Source organism: Colias croceus, chromosome 15 (genome assembly GCF_905220415.1).
Source record: "Colias croceus chromosome 15, ilColCroc2.1".
Classification (NCBI taxonomy): Eukaryota; Metazoa; Arthropoda; class Insecta; order Lepidoptera; family Pieridae; genus Colias; species Colias croceus.
In genome coordinates this window covers 5,844,107-5,868,894 of record NC_059551.1, presented here as the reverse complement: position 1 = coordinate 5,868,894, position 24,788 = coordinate 5,844,107, and the positions used below count along the sequence as shown (strand labels likewise).

Below are 24,788 nucleotides of genomic sequence, written 5' to 3'. Positions count from 1 at the left end.
GGACATTTTACTGCGTTTGTTAATCATGTAATAGAGCCGGCTCAGAACATAGCTGGCTTTCTTACGGACTGCCTTAATGTGGGCGCTAAATGACATGTGTGCGTCTAGAGTGACGCCTAAGAATTTCGTGTGCTTTTGCCACGGAATGACTTGGCCATAGAGTTTGACACTATCTATGGCCTCGGGGCCGCCGCGCCTGAAGAGCACGGCGGCGCTCTTGTCGGGGTTCACAGTGATACCCCATTTGCGAAACCATTTGCCTAATGCATCGGTCGCGGATTGAAGTAAGGGAGCTATACATCTTCGTTGAGGACACGACACGTAGAGTGCCGTGTCGTCCGCGAAGAGGGATAGTTGCACTTTGTCGTGCTTTGGAATGTCGCTAGTGTATAGCGCGAATAGGAGGGGCGACAGGACGGAGCCCTGAGGGACTCCGGCCTGTATTTCTCCATCGCGCTAAAAGAAGTATAAATGCTGATTTACACAGGGTCAGTAGACAGGTCAGTCGCGGCGCCGAAATTCGGCGCTGCGACTGACTTCAACTGTTTACTTAGACTTCAAGCCTCTGTACTGACTTCAAATCTGTTTACACAGGGTTTTTTTTCGAGTCAGCACTGATTTTCCTCGAATTTGTAGTCAGTTACTGACCCTGTGTAAATCAGCACTTACACACCTCTTTTTTCGCTAAGTATCAAAAATAATATTGAGTGATGAGGTGATGAGTCAGTTTATTCCACAATGTGTGCGAACTACCTAACTACATCCATACTAATATTATAAATGCGAAAGTAACTCTGTCTGTCTGTTACTCAATCACGCCTAAACTACTGAACCAATTTGCATGAAATTTGGTAAGTATGGAGATATTTTGATACCCGAGAAAGGACATAGGCTATCTTTTATTGCGAAATATGTACCACGGGCGAAGCGGGGGCGGACCTCTAGTATAATATAATGCGGCTTTATTCGCGTGCATTATAATTTAAAATAACATATGCAAATAACCCAATTAATATTTAATATATATTAGGTAATATCTAACCAATAAATGTTAAATTCAAATAACACATTTCTGTGACGTAGGTATTCATCTAATACGTCGTTTATGGAAGTGATGGCACATGTTGGAGAAGCAATTTTGTAAGTGAATGGATGGGATTTGTGGAGTGGGGACGATTTATGAAAGTGAAGACGTGATTCAAACTCGCAGGCGGGAAACACCAACTAAGAATTCATACGTAAACATCTGTAGCTACGCAACACATAATATATATCTAGGTAGTTAACTACTAGTTAGGTACCTAGTTATTCGTTTGGGTAATTTTTTCTCCAGAGGATACTGGTTTATAAAAATCTTATAAGAATTACAATTAGGTACAATTTTCTAGGTAGATAAGTAAGTAAGAAATAAGAATCTATTTATTTATAACTTGCCTATCACTTGTATAAATATTTTATTGTAATCAGTGAAACAAAACGATACATCACTAACACTGAATAAATTAAAATTACATTACACTTTTTGTACCTACGTAAAAACACAGAATGCCTACTAGTGGATACCTATTTACTAACGTAGTAAAACTACATTTTTATTTTCCAATAATTGACGGTAGTTCAAAATTGAACAAAAAAAAAACAAAGTGCAGCAGAGGTGGCAATTTATTTGTACAGTTATTAAGTTACTACTTAATAATAATTGATATTACCAAAACTCTCGTATTAATACTAAAATGTACGAAAAAGAAAGTGACAAACCTATAAAGTCAATTAAATTCAAGAGATATCACTGCTCATCTTGTAATATCTTCACTAACTCGGCAAATCAATATAATCAGCATTTAGAAGGAATCCGGCATAAGCAAAGAATTACTTTTAAGATTAACAAGCATAATAATAGCTTACCGGATGATCACGTTTATGATCTTGGATTCTATGTTCCTGTTTTCATTGTCATATTACTCACAGTATTTGTGTTATTCTACCTATGCATTGAAATATGTAATTAATGAGACTTATTATTATTGCAAATTATCATAAGTCATGGCCATTAACAATGCCTTAAATTTCGCGCCACAATTTTAATTGGCGGAGAAGTCGTCCCCAAGCGTTCACGGCTTCTATGCGCACGAACGAACGCGCAGAACAATGAGGTAGCAGCCATTTTATGTCGGTGGCTAAGAAAAACATAATTCGAATGGCCAATCTTATCGAAATTGTGTAATTAGTGCTCTAATTTATGTGTTTCCGCACACGCTACTTTTGTTAGGCGTTCCTTCACTTATGTGAGTAGATTCTGAGTTTTGTTATATCATAACGATAGATTATAAGTGTAATAAAACTTAACTTACAATAAGTGTTTAAAAGGTTTAATTAGTCGATAAACTTAATTCTTATTTTATACTCTCACTATCGAAAATTTCCGCTAGTTCTCACGTTGTCTTTTTACAGTGATTTAGAACGGTGTTTGTGTTTACATTGTCCAAACCGCCGAATTGTTATACCTAATACAAACCGCTTCATATTATATTTTTAGGTTTGAGATATGACATAACTTTCTATACTAATGATAAATTAGAATATATAGAGACGTTATTGTTTACATTATGATTGTGGTGGTCATTAATTACTAGTGCATAACAACCGGCGTCGCGCAGCCTCTACCTACACTTAAAAGTTGCGAACAAAATTCAATAACGAATTGGCCATTTTATTGATGGCGGGGGGAGTTGGGTGGAGACGTTTAGAGCTTTGTGATAATTTTTGCAAAAGTAAAGAACATGAATATGAAATTGATTTTCTTTAATAAGTTAACCATCTAAAAATAAAATGTTTATAAAATGTATTTTCACTATGTTTATGAAAACATAAAAGATAGGTAATATGTATGTGCATATATTTTACAGTCTATGCACATATTTAATTCATATAAACATTACATTAGTGCGCATAAAGTTGTCATACATCAAGTTGTTGCCAGTCAATGCCCTATGATACATTAACTTGTGCAATTTAAAAAATTAATAAAAAATCTCCTTTTGATAAAAAAACGTATTTTTTTTTAAATATACATTCAATAACATAATTAACATTAATATACCATTTGTTCTGTGTTTTATGCTTCTGTTAAACTTTAAGTCGTCTGCAATATTATGTTTTCAAAATATCTGTTAACAATTAGTTACTTTTCTTTTATTATTTATATATATATTTTTTTTTTTGTTTAAAGTTGGCATGCTTTGTATACACTTTAGTATAAGAGAAATATTGTGTTCCTTTTTGTTTATAAATAAATTATTGATAATCATCACAAAATTTTCCTATTGTTTTATTTTGTTATTGCCTTTTAAGATACCAATAATAAGATAATTTGTATAGATATTGAATATTGATTTATTATTTAATTTCATTAAGTATATTCAGGCAGGTAAATAATAAAAGTCATTCTTATAAGTAGAAAGTAGAAACAGCGAATTAGATTCCAGTATTCTCAACTGCCATATTAACAATTTACTTCACTTGTGTACAAAAATCGTCTTTATTCAAAATTTGCTTATACATAATTATATTAGAAAAAGAAACAAACATGCTTGATGACTATTGCCGCTGCAACAATAAAAATAAAAATTAGTATTCTCATACAGTTACATTGTAACAAGTTTTTTTATTTTTTATAAATTAAGTATAAGGGTTTTTGCTTCTTATATAATATTATGGTGCCTGTATAATACTACATCAGCATAGGTGAAATTTTTGTTTGTATGGTTATCATTTACATTTTACACAGACATACTTCTTAAATTAATTACTTCTTAAAATTGTGTGTTGTGTGTCTTACTTCTAAAATTGTGTACTGATTTTCATTCATTCATTCTTTATTTATATACATTTTTATCTTCCTATCTATCCAAAACAAATTATCTTGTATTTCATAAAGCAATCCCCTTTATTGCTTTAGTGGAGGGGGTTACGGAGATTCAGTAGTTTCATTTGGAATACCACTTATAAAATTGTATGTTTAAGTTGGGAACTTCTGAAATGACTTTTTCTAATAAGATTTATAACTTTATGGATTACTGGTATGTTTCTTATGTATTGGAATTATTTCTGATAGGAAATATAAAAAATCGACATAAGTGGAAGGTAGCAGGTACACTTTTAAAATGTATATGTAGTTGTCTAATTCATTGTGATTTCCAACAGATCTTCACCATTTCTCTTAACTGAATATTTTATTCATATGCCCAGGGCTCCAATATGTTAGGGCCCCCTAATTCCTTGAAAGAAAAAAAAATATAGATATAATATTGTTACTACCCTACATATAAAATAAAAAATCGGTTAAGCGTAAGTCGGACTTGCGCACTAAGGGTTTCGTACAAATAAAGTAAAGAGCAACTAAAAAAAAATATCGGTGACCCATCCAATTTATGGCTGTGCCAACCATTGCTTAAAGCTCGAATTTTTATTATTTTGTTGTTATTATAGCGTCTTGGCATTTGGTACGAAGCAAGGACTTGTAGCATAGATAAAGGAAAAATTGCTAAAAGCATAATTTTAAAAATAATAAATATGTATTTGTACTTTGTAGCCCTCGGTGCGCGAGTCCGACTCGCACTTGACCGGTTTTTATTTTCAATAAATTAATCTACTATGTACAAGTTAGTTTGTATTACTCTATAATATAGTGTGTACCTACTTAATAAAAATAATTAATTGCCGTACCTACAATAGATGAAGATACCTTTCTCCAAAGTTTTCTTTTTGTATATAAATCGAAATAGATAATGGTTTAATTTATGAGTCCTTAAATTATTGGACTATTGTGTACTTAATACATTATAAGGACACAAAAAAAAATTGTACAGTTTTAAAATATTTTTCAATTTGATGAGTACGCCTTTGGGAGGGGGGAGGGCTGTCATGTCCCTGTGTCCGCCACCGCGGAACGCGCTAGTAGGTACAATATTTGTGTCCGGGCTGAAAATCTAAATAACAAGACACTATAGAAGTGTTATAACGTCATAGGTAATTAGTATGAAAACCACTGTCGCCAAAATCAACACATATAAACCGATATCTAAACAGTACACACAAGTAAACTATGCCTTTTATTGGACAGCTTAATACAAAAAAATACAAATTCGAAAAAAAAATATTTTAAGGAAAAGTGGCATTATTTCTAAAAAAATAATTACCGATGAAATGTTATTCCTTTATTAGTATAGCAGGATGAATTTCCGCAATGGGAAATGATGAAACACACTATGTTTACACACGCACGTCTCGAGAGCAACTGAATAGCGACGAACGCACTGGTGGCTTGGAAGTCACCTGAGTGGCGACAAGGTCACGCGTGCTTACGACTTCTAGTGTTTTGTTATTTAGATTTCTATGGGTTTACCACAGTAATAAGAAATACTTATAATATGAGCAAGATTACATTGATGCTAAGTTTAAACCCGCCTCTATTAAGGCTGGCGGGTGGCTTTTGATTCGACATTATTTTAATTATTTTAAATGTAGGTACAAAATCATAAGTATTTATTATGAAACATAACTAATCTCCTACCCACCTATTTTTAAAGCTTGACTGTGGGAAATTTCAAACAATTTTGCTTACGTAGTGTTGTAATGTAACAAAACAAAAAACACAAAACAAAAACACAAAAACAATAACTAACAATAAACAATAACTTTAACACCTTTACTTTTTCAATTTTTTTTTCACAATTTCTAGTTAGAGAATATCGAACAGTGTAGCCCCTTGAAAACATTCGTTTGAAGGTATGTAAGCAGTAAAAAGCAGCGTTATAACACAGGTTATAATCCGACTCTCTGGACTCCGACACAGTGCCGCATTATTGTTAGCGACGCGACGGTTTGACTACCGTAAAAAATTTCGCTTTCTAATATAGTTATTAAAAGTTATGGTAGCCAAGTAGTCAACCATAATCCAAAACAATACCATAATTAAGCCCCGAAGAAAGAAGTTTAGGTATTATATTTCGCAATGTAAATTAGCCATATTATGTGCTTAGCTCAAGAGCACGTACACTTAATTTAATAACCATAACTAAATTCAGGTCGTAGACTTAGTTTAAAGCTCGACTTACCGTTATCTAAGTTAAGTAAAATATTTATGAAAATTATTTAATATTCTTAATTTCTAAGAAAGTTCAGATTGGGAAAAACAATTTTAATTAAAAGTGATAAAGTGAAACTTAAATCGGATCGCTGTTATAAAAAAACCAGCCAAATGCGAGTTGGACTCGTGGACCAAGAGAACAAATTAGGTACATAGATACTAGCCGAGAGCTCCGAACCAACTTATTTTTTATTATGTTGCAACTTTAAAATTTATGTTTTTAACCATTTTTCATTTATCTGCTTTTAAAATTGTGAAATAAAATTGAGTGTAGGTTTTGATTCCCTTGCTAATGTCGAAATATGCGAAAATTTGCAGCATAAACGGCTACAGCCTACATGTTTTGATTGCGTAGGCTTATAAATTTGATGTTTTCATATCTTCAAGGGACCGCAGAGAGTATCTTACTAATATTATAAACGCGAATGTTTGGATATAGGGATGCATGTTTGTCATTCTTTCACGTAAATAACTACTGAACCGATAGTAGGTACCGTAATATGTATAGAGTTTGGCTAACGAAAGATGAGACTGGCTTTTTATTTCGAAAATTTATATGGCAACACTTATAATTACGTAATTGTCAATAAAACCTGAGTTGTTGATGTGTCAAAGTGAAAATTATTTCCGCAATTTTAGTGATTTCTAATTGAAAACGAGACGAAAACATTGAAAAGCGACTTAAAAAAGGTTCTTTTTACTATGATTAGTAAATTTGAAAAGAAACAAGTTAAAAGAGATGTAGTTTTCAAGGAAAAACAAGAGTGTTTACGTGAAATATCTCAATGCATTGTTAAGTGTGACTTTGATATTTTGATACTATTCATTTTGATTGCATTGTTTAATATTTATTATTTTGCAGGTAACATGGATGATACCAATAGTCCAGTTATAAACTATTCAAGCAACAATAAAAAAAATTGAATGATCTGTTTCGTTCAAAATGTTTAAAGACACAAAATCAGTAGGTATCTTGACGAGATTTCTTCTATGACCGGACCATGTTATTCGTGTTGAAGATAGTATAAAAAACGAGATGGAATAACTGCAGAAATGGAAGAGTTCATAATAAGAGTCAGAGATAATGATAGTGATTCTTACTATTCATTCACGGTTGAATTTTTAGATTTAATATGATTATATTGATTAAACAAACTTTAATTGTATTTTTATTGTGTTTTTTCTTGCTTTTATTCGGTGTTCTTTTTTGTCTGTCTGTATCACTTAACTACTATATTACATAAATCAATATTAAAAAGATGAAGAGTTTGTTGTTTTTTTTTGCTCGTAAGAGAAAATAATAAATAAAAGTATTAAAACTATATTTCCAACTATAACCTAAGTTGCCATATGTTGATTTTTTGAATTTGCCGCCTTTTTCCAGTCTCATCTTTCGTTAGCCAGACAATATTTATCATATTATTCCCTGAAAGATATTTCCCTCGTAAATTGGCAAAAGGCAAAGGCTACCTACTTCAATACAAGTCAGTTTTTGTATACCCGTGGCTTGATATCATTTTATTAGGTACCTACATTATCTACAGCTTGAGTGTGCAAGTTCAGATAAATAGGTAAACATATTCAATCACGATGCATCCGTCTACGCGTAGTTTCATAGACGAGTGTGGAAAATAGCTAATGATATCGAAATCCAGCAGGTGGTAGGGTGTCGATGATGGGAGACAGCGACGTCCGCCATTAGTTTCCCGGCACACTGGGGCGTGGGCGTCGGGGGAGTGGCGCGGGGCGTGGGGGTCCCCGTGCCGCCCCCCGGCGACCTACTCGCCACAATCTCCATGTTCGAGCAGCAGATTAAAGCTGAACCTATGAGGTATGTCCTATAAATCGATATGTGACAAATGTAATATGCATTACACACCAAACAACAGCTCTGCATCAAAGGCAACACTCATTGTACTATTGTAATGAAAATCGAGTGACATGTTTAATTAGGCGGGAAAAGAGTACCTATTAAAAAAAGAGACAATCTATAAGGCCACAAGAAATACGTTGGCATGTCCAAAATAATAAATAAATGCTATTTGAACATGTATCTAATCTGAATAAAATCTTGGCCTGACTTCTATCTTGCCATAATACATAATATTATGATTTATTAAAACAAATACATATTTGTAATCTAGAAAAGTATATATGTACACAAATTCATATTAATCTTTGCAGTTTTTACACATCACACTCCCACGTGAACACAGGACCCCCGACAATAGTCCGTTCCGATTCAAACCATGGCATAATTAACATGAACCAACATCACCCCCAAGAGGACTCGAAGGATAGCCTCATAGTACAACACCAAGTACACCAACAGGAGCTGCTGGATCAGCACCAACAAGACATGCAACAGGATGATGATGTAGATAATGTGAGTGGTGATATGAGCGCCAACTTATAGAAATAGTATCATCATCATTTCAATCGATGTCAATTTTATATTATTATCTTTTTTTAGTTTGGAAATATACAAGTCATTAAAGTTCTACTATATTACATTATTTTTTTGGTTGTTAACAAATCTTATTTTTTTACAGTTAAGTTTCAAAGGTATGGACGATGAGGGCGTTGAAATGGATATGGATGGGCGCCAATGCTCTCAGGTACTTTTCTTTCAATATCTCTACCTACTCCAAATAAGTTTTTTTTAATTGATTGTCGATATCTATTCCCTATTTCTTTTACAGGGTATGGGCGTTGATATGGGTTCCGTACAGACTAAGATGGAGGTTACAAATGGCCAAGGAGTTCCAAGATCTAAACCTCAAGCTTGCAAAGTAATTTTCAATGTTTTGTTTATTTAGATAAATACATAATACGATATCTTACGAATTTAATAATCATTATCTCAAATTCGCTTAAGATAAAATTTATCTATAAATAAATATCGTCAAGCAGCGATTTAGTATAAAACTGAACCTTCTTTTATTTTGAGTGTCCAGTATCATTTTGTAAATTAAATTTTATAAATGGTGTATTTTTTCTAGGTGTGTGGCAAAGTTTTATCATCTGCATCTTCATATTATGTACACATGAAACTACACTCGGGCAACAAACCATTTCAATGCACGGTAAACATATTCAATGTTATAGGCATTGAGATAATATGAATATGGAGCAGACATCACGAACAAAATCTGTGCGCCAAGCGCGGCGGCGCGGGGCGCGCGAATGACGGCTAGACAGTCATAGATTATGCGATGTCACTGACTCACCGCTATAGCGGCGACACTTTGTTTCATTCTGTCTATTTTATTGGGTGCCACTGATTACATGCACGTTGACTTGAAATTTTCTTTGTACTTACTTAATATTTATTTTAGGTATAAACTGACTTTACTACGCGGGGCTAACTATATCTGGCATATAAGTAAATAGTGACGTCATATGGAATAATTTAATTTTTTTCGTGTTTTAGGTTCAGTCAGGGAAGTTTTATTCCTTACAAATTGAGCCTTTTTTAGAAAAAAAATAATTTTTCCCTTTCTTCACGGCCCAGACATGGAAACCTTGAATAGAAAAAATATTAATTACTTATCTCTGAACTAGCAGTCCGCCCCGGCTTCGCCCGTGGCACATATTTCGCAATAAAAAGTAGCCTATGTTCTTTCTCAGGGTCTTAAGATTGTCTGTGCCAAAGGAGAATGCCCATGAAAGTATGGACCACAGTACAGTGTTGCGTCAATGCCAGAGTGGTTTTGGAGGGTTCTTCGATATTCAAAAGATTTTTACCAATTGATTTTTTTGTGATAAAAACAGGGGTTTTCAAGATATTGAGAAAAATGTGAAATAACCTCAAAACTTAAATAACCCCGATTTAGTTAGGTTTATGTGTGATTTAGGTAACATTTTATCGTCCATAGGTTATTTTTCGATTACTTAACATATTATTTAATCTATGCGTAGAGCTTATGCTTTCAGACAAAGTCTATCTGTTCATCGGCTAGTGTAGGTAGGCACCAGAAATCTTCCGGGACGGATTTCAAGAAAACCTAAATATATACTTAAAAAATGCCAATTGAGTTTTTATTCGGTTTATGTAATTCGGTTTATGTTGTTGTTGTTGTTGTTGTTTGAATCATTTTTTCACTACATATTCGAAGAAAGAAACAAATAAGAAATAACTGGTTACCTACCAAGCTATGTCATAATAATTTTTTTTTTATATATACATATTTATATTATTTTACTTCACTATCTTTGTTAAAACAACCTACAGTGTATAAACAATACCTTAAAGAGTGATTTTATGTTAATTGATTTTTTTTTATAATTCAATGAAAACAATAATCGATATTAATACATTTAGCTATTTACCATAGTAAATGTAATAAGTTACCGCTTGGTTACCGTGGTAACCTGTAATGGACACTAATTAATCTATAATAATGGATCTAAACAATTACATGTCTTATTAGATTTTACAAAACATTCCCTGTTCAAAATATATTTTCCGATGGTAAGAAGGCCTCTAAATTGCCGAGATTTTTTTTTAATAGTATTGTTGTCTTGATGCATGAGAAAAACCAGTACCAAAAATGGGCATTCTCCTTTCATCAAAATCGGTCCAGTAGTTTATGAGCCTATTAATTACAATCAAACAAACAAACAAAGTTTTCCTCTTTATAATATTAGTGCAGATAAATAAATAATAATTCAATTATACGTTCAAGTCAGTAGCTTATACAATATCAATTAAAAACTTGATTAAAATCAATTAACAAAAAAAATTGGTGATTGAGTAATTGATTTTCATATTTCATGATTTCACCTTTTTTCAATTAACAACCAGTCTATGCTTTTCTAAATATGTAAAATTATTATTTTATACTATAAAAATATACGCCAGCAAATATTACTAACAACACTTATTTCATTCCCAATGTCATATCTTAAATTTTTAATCTATGACAAAATGTCGCCCGCCAAAAATTTTGCTCTAACTAAGTTTTAAAAATTATTATCTAATTACTTACTGATGAAAAGTTATTCCTTTGCACTTTTCCGTATTCTTTGTATTATTTGTGCAATATCGTAACACACACGTAGACATATTTGATGCGTTTCACTTTAAAACAAATAAAAAATGAGCGTGACGTTCGCGCCAATGAGCGGAGCAAGCGACTGAGTGCAGTTACGCCAGATGACGTATGTTGAGCGGAACATATGTGATGTAGGCGGTATCGACTCCATATTAATATTATCTCAATGGTTATAGGTAGTTTTTTTTTATATTATATTTTGTGATGTGCTTTAAAAATTAAAATGTCATCAATGACCATTCTTATATTGCATATACAGCTTTAAAATTATTTACAATAGGTCATATAACTATGGATTGTAACTATTAAAATAATGAAATGTACTATGTAACAAAATATGATGTGACCAACAAAAGCAGCAATAAAAATAACAACACGTGCAGGTATGCGACGCGGCGTTCTGCCGCAAGCCGTACCTGGAGGTGCACATGCGCACGCACACGGGCGAGCGGCCGTTCCAGTGCGACCTCTGCCTCAAGCGCTTCACGCAGAAGTCGAGCCTCAACACGCACAAACGCGTCCACACCGGTGAGTGTGTCCGCACCGTCCGCACCGCGGCGTACAGCGTGTACCGTGTAGACTGGCCGTAAACAAACTTGACATTGACAGCTTTGAAAAAAAGTTTGTAACATTTTGGTGCGAACTGAATAGAATATTCTACGGAATAGTTATGGTTTTTTTAAGGGTTTTTATTATGTAAATAAGTACTGTAAAGCTTATTTTAATTACATTTTTAGAATTTAGTATAACATTAAAAATACAGAGACTTTTAGCTTCATAAAGATGTGATGTTAAGTTTGTTTACAACGTTGAGTAACTTGTTGTTGGAAAAAAGATGCTAGTATTTTGAGAACTGATCCACATTAAAGCAATAAATTGCTATAAATTGAAAAGAAAAAAGAAAGATATCGTTTTTGAGGAACGAGTTGTATATAATGATATTTTTTTTATAACATGCTTACGAAAATATTGTAGACTAAATGGATCAATTCTCAAAGCGTTATAGATGTAAATATTTCAATCAATGAATAAATGTGTTTAATTTTTATTTCAAACAAAGATTCGGGTATATACCTACGACATGTCTGCTAGATTTTGAAGTACCAGATTTTTTCATGTACATATATTCCGATTTTTGTGGTTATAAATGCAACATAATATCTAATTATTATTTACCGTATCAACTAGTCGGTATATTTTTTTTTACAAGAAAGTAGGTGTAATCAAAACTTCAAATGTAATTTCCGTAACATAAAATATAAAGATTTTAATTGGAATTTCGGGCTGTACTATAAAAGTTCCACCATCTGCAGATCTGTATAGGTTATTTTTATGGAAGTTACGTTTTCATACTTTAAAATTAGTCATGAGTACCATGAGGGGATTGCTGAATTAATATTAATTAAATTGGTTTATATATTCGATCAAGTCAAACCTCCTCCTGTTTTCGCGTTCTTGATTATTTTATTTTTTCTATGTATGTTTTGTGTAGTACATAGTAGTGTGTAGAAATGTGTGTAGTACTTTATTTGCTGATTCTGTTTTATTTTGCTAACATAAGCCCTTTAAATACTTCGCGTAAATTTTAGTTATTTGCACGTATCATTATATTTACAATGTATTATTGCACTATTCAGACTTCAGTATGGAATTTCGGGTTGCTAAATTAATAGATGAAATATGAAATTATTTAGAAGTTATCTGGCGTTTTAGTGCAAAATTTTAGGTTGTATAAATTTACTCTTAATCTGCTTTCGGCCTCTGGACAAGCTTTTTAAACATCCAAAATAAAAATAATATGTGTTTTAAACATTTTATTCTTATAGAAGTTGCTATACAACATGTCTATGATAATTACATTACGACACTGGTGCGACTCACAGATCGCGTACACGAAAGTTGTACACACTTACCATACAAATGTGAATAGTTTTTGAGTCGTGTATTATGTTAAATACGATCAGGGCGTGAAAGTATTCCTGTGAGGTTAACAGGGGGAGGTACAGAACGCACATTGGATTCGTTTCGATCCACTGTGTGTTCTTAACGTGGCTTGGATCATAATTTCCGAGATAAGTTCGTGGAATGTGGCTTTTAGATGAGCACATTCGCGCATTGATGGTGAAGGAGCGGCCCTACAAGTGTGAGCTCTGTCAGATGCGCTTCACGCAGAGTTCCAGCCTCAACCGGCACAAGAAAATACACACGGGTGGGTTCTTTTCTTGCACCGCCCTGTGCTTACTCTCCTTACTACGCCCTTTGTTTTATAAATATAAAGACCCAACTCGCCTTTTAGTTTAACTCTTATTATTCGTAGGTATATTTTATTTTGTCAACAGCAAATATTATTTTACCACTTAGCAAAATCGTCGTTTTATATGCGTTAAACGTAAAGTTATATCAACTTGTGCGTGTCGACATTTGAGGCAGCGCGGTCTTATACTGTCCGTATTCTTACCTCCCCCTGATGTGTGATTGAGTATGAATTTAACTTGTTAGGTTAGGTTAGAATTGAAATATGAGACAGGGTATAAAATGCTATATCGATACTCGTATACCTTATAGAGGAGCACAGACGAGCCCTGTTAGAGAAAGTGCGGCCGTACCAGTGCCACATCTGTTTTATGCGCTTCACTCAGAAGTCCAGCCTGGGCCGACACGGAAAGATACACACGGGTAGGCATTTTGCCCTAAAATCCTTTAGTAGACATTGAATTATCTATATTTAGAATTCACGTCATTAGGCAGTTAAACGCAGACGTGTTCAGCGAGATCGTTATTGTAGCTGAATTTTGTTGCTATTTCTAGAGGAGCACATCCAATCGCTGATCAACAAAGTGCGCCCCTATCAATGCGACATCTGTGACAAGCGGTTCACGCAGAAGTCCAGCCTTGGTACTCATAAACGTATCCATACCGGTGGGTCCCTTGATATATTATAACTTGATTAGGTATCTAAGTCACAATCTTAACGGGTCTCAATTTCAAGTTCTTATCGTTGTGGCTTTGACGCCTTCTTTGTGAATAGTTTTAAGGGCTCCCGAAATTCCTCAGTTTGTTCAAAAGATTAGCGATTTGGAAGTGTTTTTCGATAAGTAAGGCACGTGATTTTTTAAAGTTTTATTTTTGATATTCGATACAGGTGCGCGCTCAAAAACTATTCACAAACCGTAAATAGCATGTGAACGTTGTGAAATTTTCTTTTTAAGTTACCGTAGGAGAGAAATTCTGATGGACAAATAACACCTTAAAATTCCCTCATGGTAGTTTTGCAGATAAGTGGCATATTGGTATATACGTTGAGTAAAATTATTTGTCCATCGTCCATTTTGTTTTGTTTCTCTGTCCCCCCGCGGCGGCGCAGGCGAGCGGCCCTTCCAGTGCACCGTCTGCCTCAAGTCCTTCACGCAGAAGTGCGCGCTCAATTTGCACGAAAAAATACATACGGGTTAGTAGCCCACTACTACATTTATAGTAATTCTTTCGGTACGATACGCAACTTAAACGTCACGCACCCACTTCATTTAGCGTCATGCTTTTTTCCTGTTTTCCGTTGCCTAACCCGTTAATTTATGCACTTTTTTCAATAGCTTTCATCTCGTTGCTTAACTAACATCTCGTTATCTGTTAACTCATTATAAAGCGCGCTTTTACGTACTTCTGCACTCGCCGATCCCCCAGATCCTTCGATATCTAATCCAGTCATCGTAGCCCAGCAGACAAATCATCTCGTTAGTCTTGTCATTATTGATTTCATTATTTCTTCATAAATATTAATTCTATCACAAAAGCGGTAATGCAATCGCCGTCGAGACGCAGACGCGTTTAAACTGTTAAATTCAAAATTGGGGTCCGATTTTTTTTTTAAATATAATCGTTTTTCGTACGCGTCATTACGATCGAGATTGGCTGGGGGCGAGCGGTCAAGGCACACGTGCCGTAAAGCGTAGGCGACGTGCGTTACTCGCTTTTGTGTGTGCACTGGGCGCAGTGCAAGGGCGCCCTTACACGTGCGGGCTTTGCCCGGCGGCGTTCGCCCGCCGCCCCTACCTGGACATTCACATGCGCACGCATACAGGCGAGCGGCCCTATCAGTGCGACGCCTGTCTGAAGCGCTTCACGCAGAAGTCCAGCCTCAATATCCATAGACGGACGCACACAGGTGGGTGTCAGTCGCGGGCCGGACTGGACCCCCGCCCCCAGCCTCTCTCCGTTCACTTTCATTCTCTCCTCCAAATCGCTTTTCGGCGCGTCCGAGCGCCCCGGTCCCGGTCCGATAGCCTTGTAATAAAGATTTGGAGCGGAGTTAGCGGCGAGCGGCGACCAGTCCGCGCCGCGACCTCCGTAGGGCGAGGGCGGCTAGCGTCCTTGCGGGCTCGCCGCTGCTATAATATATGTGTTGGGCACCAGTCCAGGGCAGACCGTTCCAGTGCCTGTCGTGTCCCGCGGCCTTCACCTGCAAGCAATACCTGGAGATTCACACGCGGACGCACACGGGCGAGCGGCCGTATCAGTGCGACATCTGCCTGAAGCGCTTCACGCAGAAGTCGAGTCTGAACATACACAAGCGGACGCACTCAGGTACGTTGCGAGGCGAGGCGCGGCTCGGGCGGGGCGCCCGGGGCTTGGTCACTTGTGTGCGCGCTTACGGAGGCATCGGGGGCGTCGGGGCGGGCGGAAGCGAGGCTCCGCGGAATTATCGCTCTTTACATTAACTTAGAACCTTTCGTGAACTTCATAACATTGTACATACACATATTAAACAGTGATGAAATCTTTGGTGCGCTTCCGCCCGCGCCGATGCACTCCCGTCGTGCGCGAATCCATGTTGACGTGTTCGTCTTACAGTGCAGGGCCGGCCCTTCCAGTGCCTGCAGTGCCCCGCCGCCTTCACCTGCAAGCAGTACCTCGAGATACACAACCGCACGCACACGGGCGAGCGGCCATACCAGTGCGACGTTTGCCTCAAGAGATTCGCGCAAAAATCTACACTTAATATACACAAAAGAACGCACACGGGTGAGTTTGACCATAAATTATACTCGGTTGTTTTTTAATCATATTTTAATCATCTTTACTATGTAGAGAAGTTGTCGGTGCCACATGTCAGGATTAATAATTTTTCGTGAGTACTATTGTTGTTAAATGTCACTCGCGACGAAGATAATACTAACTTGTATGGTGGGTAGTGCAAGGGCGGCCGTATCAGTGTATGGAGTGCCCGGCGGCGTTCACTTGCAAGCCGTACCTGGAAATACACATGCGCACGCACACAGGCGAGCGACCCTTCGAGTGCGATGTCTGTTACAAACGCTTCACGCAGAAATCCACCCTCAACATTCACAAGCGCATTCATACCGGTATGGAAAACGAGTTCTGTACTGTAAGCCCTAATCTACACTATCCGTTCGTTTACAGTACCGCTCTCGATTCCTTTAACTAAAGAGGTCACAATACCTGAGTTTTGTAATGTTAATTAATGGTCTTCAAACGAATAGATAGTGTAAATCGGATCTTACATTACCTTTGGCTGTTTTAGAAATAATTGAATGTGATTTGTGATAGGTAAAAGGGCTTCGAGAGGCTTTGAGTTTGAATGCAAATTTGTAACACGTGATTTGTGGTAGTAGCAACTATTTCGACGATTAGCATTTGCTTTAAAAATCAATCCTATTCTTTGTTCAACCTAACATGTCTGTATGAAGTTTTCAACAAATGCTTTTGGTCTGAGCTTACGAGTTTTATGAGCGGGTATTCGACGGGTGATTGCTTCACAACAAAACAAAATTGGCATTAATATGTATGTGTGAAGGCATTCACCGCGTTGGGAACAGGCGTAGAAGACGGCAAATTGCGATAACAGGTATTATTCTTAAATTTGTTCTCAATGATGTGGCACCGACAACAAAATATATCGCCAATTCATTTTCATCTGCTACATCATCACTTAAGTTTCACAATTATATTATTTGTTATTATTTTTTCTTAGCTTGAGTACATTAATTTCAGATCGCATCATACTGTCTGATTGCATCTTGCCGTCTTTATAACATTATTTGCTTTTGTTTGTGCTTGAACGTTCATTGAGTATATTGCATCTGCATTGTGCATCGTCAGAATTTTTATTTTTGAACCAATTTATAACTTATGGAAATTTCAGGGGAACGCCCCTACGCTTGTGATATTTGTCAAAAAAGATTTGCCGTGAAGAGTTACGTTACGGCTCATAGGTAAGAAAATATTGTTTTTTTTAATGTTCTACTAATTCGCATTGACACTAGAAATACAAAATACACTAATTTTCGATCAACTATTCTTTAGCACTTTGTTGTAAATTTTCTGCCCAATGTACTAATATTATTGAACTTTTTATTACTTTAAGTTTTGACACATCACAATTAAATATTAATCAATCTCCTATTGGCACTATAAATATATTTGCAATATTTTGAAATATATTTTTATTGTACATAATCTAACCATGGTAAAATATTCCCGATAAACCGTCGCGTTCCTCCCGCACAGATGGTCGCACGTGGCGGACAAGCCGCTGAGCTGCGAGCGCTGCTCGATGACGTTCACGTCCAAGTCGCAGTTCGCGCTGCACATCCGCACGCACGCGGCGGGCCCGTGCTACGAGTGCAGCGTGTGCGGCCGGACCTTCGTGCGCGACAGCTATCTCATACGGTGAGACGGATACACATACCCTATAGCGCAGTTCGCGCTGCACATCCGCACGCACGCGGCGGGCCCGTGCTACGAGTGCAGCGTGTGCGGCCGGACCTTCGTGCGCGACAGCTATCTCATACGGTGAGACGGATACACATACCCTATAGCGCAGTTCGCGCTGCACATCCGCACGCACGCGGCGGGCCCGTGCTACGAGTGCAGCGTGTGCGGCCGGACCTTCGTGCGCGACAGCTATCTCATACGGTGAGACGGATACACATACCCTATAGCGCAGTTCGCGCTGCACATCCGCACGCACGCGGCGGGCCCGTGCTACGAGTGCAGCGTGTGCGGCCGGACCTTCGTGCGCGACAGCTATCTCATACGGTGAGACGGATACACATACCCTATAGCGCAGTTCGCGCTGCACATCCGCACGCACGCGGCGGGCCCGTGCTACGAGTGCAGCGTGTGCGGCCGGACCTTCGTGCGCGACAGCTATCTCATACGGTGAGACGGATACACATACCCTATAGCGCAGTTCGCACATCTGTAATATCCGGCAGATATCACTACTTCAACAATCTTCTTCTTCAAAAATTCTTTCCGGTTTTAATGTGATGTTTTTCCAAACTTTTGTCTTAATTTATGAGTGTATCAAGATTCCCTAAACAAACTATCCCTATAACATTATCTCTTACGCGCATATAATATTTAAGCTCAAATTAATAACAATATGTATCGGCAGCCACCACAACCGCGTGCACCGCGACAACCACAGCAACGTGTCGGCGAACAGCGGCGTCATCAGCAACGTCAACAGCGGCAACAACTCGAGCTACGACTCGCCCGGCGTCTGCGATCTCAGGTGACACTTATATTAAGACTAGAACTTAAATAGTGGCTACTGCCGTGTTGTGCCGAACAATGCCACATTATAAGTCTTGACGCGTTTTGCTATAATTTCAAGAACATTTTAATAAAATCATTTTTGTGAAAAATAACTAACTAGCTGTGCCGCGCGGTTTCACCCGCGTGGCTCCGCTCCTGTTGGTCTTAGCGTGATAATATATAGCCTATATTACTCATGGATAATGTAGCTTTCGAATGGTGAAAGAATTTTTAAAATCGGTCCAGTAGTTTATGAGCCTATTCATTACAATCAAACAAACAAACAAAATTTTCCTCTTTATGTAGATAATGTTATGTTTCACTTCAGGAAAAATTACACATTTAGTAACTTCGAGAAACAAGTGAACTTAAAATGACAAAAACTCTCATTCCAGAGCATTTGAAATTAACAGAACTATGCTATCACAATACAAGTATTAGTTAATAATAAATAATATGATTGCAGCTTCGTGCCGATGGTGAACCGCTACCTAACGTCGCAGGGCACGCAGGTGTCGCTCACCGACACGCAAACCAAGATGTCCGCCATGTCGCCGCAGTCCATTGCCTCTATTTGTGAGTTATAACTCAATAATAACTTGTTAATTTTTATTTCCGAATCTTTTGTCTCTGATAAATATATTGTAGTTTTAATAAAGTTGTATTTATAAAGGCAATACGTCAAAATTTTTCATCAAAACAATAAAATTATAACGGTGAAATTGTAATAGTGACAAATTAAATAATAATAACAAATATTGTGCAGCGTCCCCCCCTCCGTCGCACACCCCCACTCCGCAGCCGCAGCAGATGTCTTCGGGAATGCGACTCGCGGACTGATCCATTTATCATATAGGTAAGCGTTTTTAATACGTAAATATTTTTAATCACACCTTTAACATAATGTTTGTTTTGTTTCATATCATAAAAATTTAATTGAATTTATTTTAATGATAAGATTATTTGTTTACAGCGCTCGATTGAAGCTGGGCCGCCCGAGTGCAATAAAAGAATAGGCAGCCGTCAATAGGAGCAGCTAATTACCACGCGAGTCGCCAGCGGACTTATGCACAGAATCAAATTATTTTATATTGATTTATTTATTTTATACATACTTTTATTTGGTCGGCCGTGATGCGCAGTAAGGTGAATTGTGTGGGAATAGGATCCCTCGGACTGAACACGGCTCGGGGTTTAGTCAGTAGGGCTGCTACTTGCGTCGCGGTGCGAGTGGAAGGTTCTAGAAGCGCGCGAACGGACTCTGCCAACGTGAATTAAAACTTACATAGAAATCGTATTATTTAAAATTCACCATTGAAAATTTTGTACTAAGGCACTAGGGAATCATATTTGACGTTTCGATTTATATCTTGTGAACATTTTAGTATAACAATGATAAAATATTTTCGAATAAAATTCGCGCGGTTCTAAAACCCTTCACCGATATAGTACCGTGATAAAATGATAATACATACTTGATGAATTTATAGTCTGTTTATAATAGTTGTCGCCGTATATTAAGTAGTCGGCAGCCCTAGTAGTCAGTAGTCAGGTAGCGGTACCGCCTATGTGTATGCATTGTGATTAAAATCCACATCTGTGATTTATATCTACCATCACAATTTTTAATCGACGTGGTGGCATTCATAAATCGTTACTTAAAACTCTCATCGTTATAGAATGTAGGCCTAAATTTTTGATCTCATATTCTAATTTGCTTAGTGGTAATCTTTCGAAATGGTGAATGGTAAATCTCCAACGGAAATTCTAAATTGGAACATTCGTCACGCTCGTCATCCCATTCTCATTAGACGTAGTGAATATAACAATATCTTATTGCGATGCTTTAACTTAGATGTGTCTGTGTATATCGATAATTGTATAGAACTGTTACCGATGAGAGGTCGAGCGCTCTGATCGCTAAACGAAAGGACTCTAGTGTAATCTCTCCTCGTGATTCCGTACGAACGCTTTAATAAATAAAGAAACTAATTTCATACGAAGATAATAATTATAAAGTACAAGTACAAAAAACGATTTAACATGCAGAGTCCTAAGAGGCAATAATAAAAAAGGCTTCACAAAATTAATAACTTTTAATATGTCTTTATTGGAGTAATCCAGAGAAGTGCCTGTTGCAACATAAATTGGCAATATTTTTAATAGTATTTTCGTTTATAGGAGAATCATGTTCGGTGTCGGAACAGACGCAGTGAGCGGAACTGCGTCACGCGCCGTCTCTATACTGAGCGTCTCTTTGTGAAGCTTCTTACTATAACTTGTGCCTTCTAGCAGTTAGCGAAGTTAGGCGACGTGAGTCGTTCCACCGTTCCGTTCACGTTATGTTTCGCGTCGATCTCCCGACTCTGTTGCACTCGAATTGTTTTCTCGTTCGATCGGCGGCAGGGGAAGCTTGTTTTCGGTACAGTTTTCGAATAAATAGTGTGTAAAATATAGTCGTATAGCGCAGTAGTCTTCCAATACCTTGAGACGATGTTAGCGGTTAGCGCGGAGCGGCCCGTGTCCGCTGCGAGGGTTCCTTCGGTTTGCCATTATTGATATCAAAGATAGATTGGTGCCATTTCTATGTAAATGATGTGGTAGAACGTAAGTTTAGTTAAGTTTGCCGGTCAGGGTAGGTTGGAAATAGAATACTGTATTCACCTTCTCACAGTGTTATGTACCGACTGCGGAATGATGTTTACGTTGTTTTGTTTTTCAGTTCGTGTTGTTGTTTTTTTATATATATATATGTATACATTATTTTATTTCCATGTTGCGTGTCCATGTGCTGAAGGTCAAAATTGTAAATATTGGTAGGGTTTATTTATTCGAATGACGTGGGATTGATGAATCAAAATTATATTGAAATTTAAATATTATCATTTGTAGAACTCTTTCTACGAGTATAGGTCGAACTGAAGTTATATTATTGGAAGTAATCATAGAATATTAGGTCAGAAGTATACTTTCGTATTTAAAAATTGAAATTTCCTCGTAGCTATACATAATAATAATAAATATATACATACATGTGAATGTTGTTTGATAGTCCTCAATATTTTTTTATATTTTGATAGTTCTGTATTGTGAAACACGAGAAAATAGGCCAATATCTCAGTATCATTTATAAATAAAAAATAAATAATATGTATGTACACGATACTTTAAGAGTAAAGTAACAAGACGGATGCATTTAGTTGCCCAGGAAGTGAAAGTATAAATATAGATGTAACATCTAAAATATTTTTCCGTGTTTTTCGAAAGTAACGTTTTTATTAAGTTTTTTTTTACCAAGCCATTGAGAACAGTATTATTTAGAGAAACTAGATGTTCGATTTATCGGATAGTGTAAATCTATCAACTACCAACTTTAGTGATCACCATTGAGAAGAGTAAGATCGATTATTATTTACCTACATAATATATATTTAGTGTCTGCGTCGAGGAGTCCCGCTCCTGGGCGTCGCGTTATCCATAGTTATTGTGAATGGAATAGAAACACCAACATAGTGAACTAGTTACGTAAAGTATATAAATGTATATGATCGTCGGCCGCTCGCCGCCACTGGGTGGGGACGGCGCCTCTATTGTAGAATTAGTAATATATTTTTGTTATACTCTGTTCTTGTCTTTATAGTGATTGTTTTTTATTACATTAATTCGTCGTAGCGCCGTTCGGACCGAGTGCGGGGAGCGGAGTAAATAGAGAGCGGTCCTTCTACGTTACGATGTGTATCTCTATATTTACAACCCTTGTGTATGGAAAGGGGAGAGCTATATTTCGTAAGTAACTAGGATCGAAATTTCAGATCAGATGCACAAATTTTAAACGACCTAAAAGATATTTTTGGAGACGATTCTTACCGGGTCGTAAGTGTGTGCGTCTCATCTGCCCCAACTATTTTACATACAATAATACGATGTTAGTTACTAAATTAGAGAGTAATCGAGCTATTTTTCAGTTACGTAATCGTCTAAAAATCGTAGTTATACTTCCTCTATTTCTACTTATTTTTCCAACCGTAGAAAAGACTGAGTTAAGGATCCACAACATTGGAAACAAGAATACTCATTGAAAAAAAATTGTCAAAATTTTATTGGTTTGTTATTTGTTTTGTTAACATCGGAGCGGTTGTGGTGTTGGACCAACCAGTTTCTTTGTATATCTCTAAAAATTTTGTTAAGAAAACGTACATATCTTAGCCGTTGATGGTAAATGTATACCTATATCCGTTGTCGAGGCAGTGTACTAGTCGTGGTGGCCCCGGTCGCCTAACAGACCTATAATTTTGAAAAATTAATCTCTCATCCTGCGGTTGTTCTCACAATAAATATATAATTCAACAGTGTATGATCTTTGATTGAAAGAAATGTATGATGAATGGAAATAACTCTTCCCGTTCTATCGATGAGGGATTCGTTTATCATAATTTAGGATCATTTGAATGTGCTAGTTTTATGAGCAAATAACAGTGAGCCTTGTATAATCATATGACTAAGGTACATAAATATTTAGTTCTATTGTATCGTTAGATTTATGCGTACTTCCGCTTTGTCAACATATTGCGTTGCTTACATCATAATCATACGAGAGTACAGCCTAAGGATTTTAACTTTTTTTTTATATACTGAGAGCTATTTCTAAGTCACTGATTTTGTACTATTTATAGTTGTATAACAAATTATATCGGCTGTAAGCCAAAAATAAAGTTTTGGAGTGTTTTACATACTTTTAATTCCTATTTTATTAAAATTCAATAACAAACATCATGGCATGATGATTTTTTGCTACGGTCATTTAGTTATAGCTCTACAGAGTTTATTGACCAATATTTTTAACTGCAACTGTTTTTCTTTTTATTGTTAAAATTTTTAGGCTAGTTATATTTTATGGAATAAGTTAGATTTGTTAACTGTGGTGTATTGTATTACATTGCACGTGATCGTCACCTTTACAGCCTCCTTTACTTCTATATTTTATTCTTATATTTTGTTTCTTTATAGTCTGATATTGTGATAAATTAAAGTTTATAATTATTATCGAGTCAATGGTAACACTTAAAATGTAATTTTAATTATATAATATGTCAGTCTTCTCATACTTTTTGTATGTAGTATTTTTGATACTTAATTATTTGTTCTAAATTGACTGTTTTTTTATGTTTTTGCCAGTTGAGACTGATTTGTTAATACGGAATACATTTTATGTGTTATCAACAATTATGATATACCTAAGTTGTTCTTTCTATTATATTCTTTATATTATTTGTCGTTGATGCTTTGAGAGTATACCATGTGTATTGTAAAGAGGCTGTAAGGGCCCTTGTGTAGTCAGCATTATGTATATGCTTTAATGTGATTTTTTAAATGTACTCTTTATTATTATTAGTATCATCAATCAATATAATTAGCGAACTAACAAAGCGATTTTTAAATTTTTCATTTCATAGTGATTTATATTGAGATCAAAATAAATACAGAGTTTATTTAATTTTATGGAAAGTATACATTGTAAAATTATTCGATAGTGCTCTACTTGTCGAGCTCTAATAAAAAAGAAAAATTATATGAATGCAAAATAACAAGTCACGATTCTTTTAGAAGTCGCCATGTAGTGGAGAAAAATAAACGTGCCATGATATTTGTGGCTAAATTTCTTGTTTTCTTTCACCACCTCTCCCTTAGTTTAAGTATAAAGATTATTAGTAATTGAGACACCTTGCTCGATATGTTAAATTTCATAATTGTTAATTTGAAACTGACGTGGATGACATATTATAAATGCGAAAGTTTATGAGTATGAATGGATGTTACTCTTTCACGCCAATACTACTGAACCTGGTACTAACAATACCTAACAATACTACAATTAAATTTGGTATGTAGGTAGCAGAAGACCCAGAATAATACACAGCTATGTCGAAGCATTTTGTGTAATTACTTTTAGTTTTGGCTGTATCACGATAAAACGTTTGGTTTTATCACGAGAAAAAATGAAAGCCAAAGTGTTGTATCGCGAT

General features: G+C 36.2%; 1 protein-coding gene across 15 annotated transcripts; it reads left to right on the top strand.

Moving 5' to 3' along the window:
* The first annotated feature begins 1,642 nt into the window (after positions 1–1,642).
* Positions 1,643–24,421, top strand: LOC123697983 (zinc finger protein OZF-like). 15 transcript variants are annotated; one of them, XM_045644561.1, is made up of 21 exons: positions 1,643–2,285; positions 7,807–7,979; positions 8,333–8,534; positions 8,701–8,766; positions 8,851–8,940; positions 9,151–9,234; positions 11,589–11,733; positions 13,304–13,414; positions 13,771–13,881; positions 14,014–14,124; positions 14,570–14,653; positions 15,284–15,367; positions 15,616–15,786; positions 16,054–16,224; positions 16,395–16,565; positions 17,366–17,435; positions 17,731–17,892; positions 18,623–18,742; positions 19,232–19,341; positions 19,532–19,621; positions 19,739–24,421. In XM_045644561.1, exons 2-20 carry the CDS (start codon positions 7,945–7,947, stop codon positions 19,603–19,605), a joined length of 2,172 nt encoding a protein of 723 aa, XP_045500517.1. In that variant the 5' UTR covers positions 1,643–2,285; positions 7,807–7,944; the 3' UTR covers positions 19,606–19,621; positions 19,739–24,421. The 15 variants fall into 15 exon arrangements, with proteins under 15 accessions (XP_045500517.1, XP_045500516.1, XP_045500519.1 ...); XM_045644560.1 differs by having other exon boundaries at positions 7,804–7,979; XM_045644563.1 differs by lacking the exon at positions 13,304–13,414 and having other exon boundaries at positions 7,804–7,979.
* The last annotated feature ends 367 nt before the right edge of the window (positions 24,422–24,788 follow it).

Excerpts from the sequence above, each read along its gene's own strand:
- LOC123697983 (XM_045644561.1), top strand. The coding sequence starts at position 7,945 with ATGTTCGAGCAGCAGATTAAAGCTGAACCTATGAG. Across the intron at positions 8,535-8,700 it reads AGGATGATGATGTAGATAAT|TTAAGTTTCAAAGGTATGGA; the intron begins GTGAGTGGTGAT and ends ATTTTTTTACAG. Across the intron at positions 17,436-17,730 it reads AGTTACGTTACGGCTCATAG|ATGGTCGCACGTGGCGGACA; the intron begins GTAAGAAAATAT and ends CCTCCCGCACAG.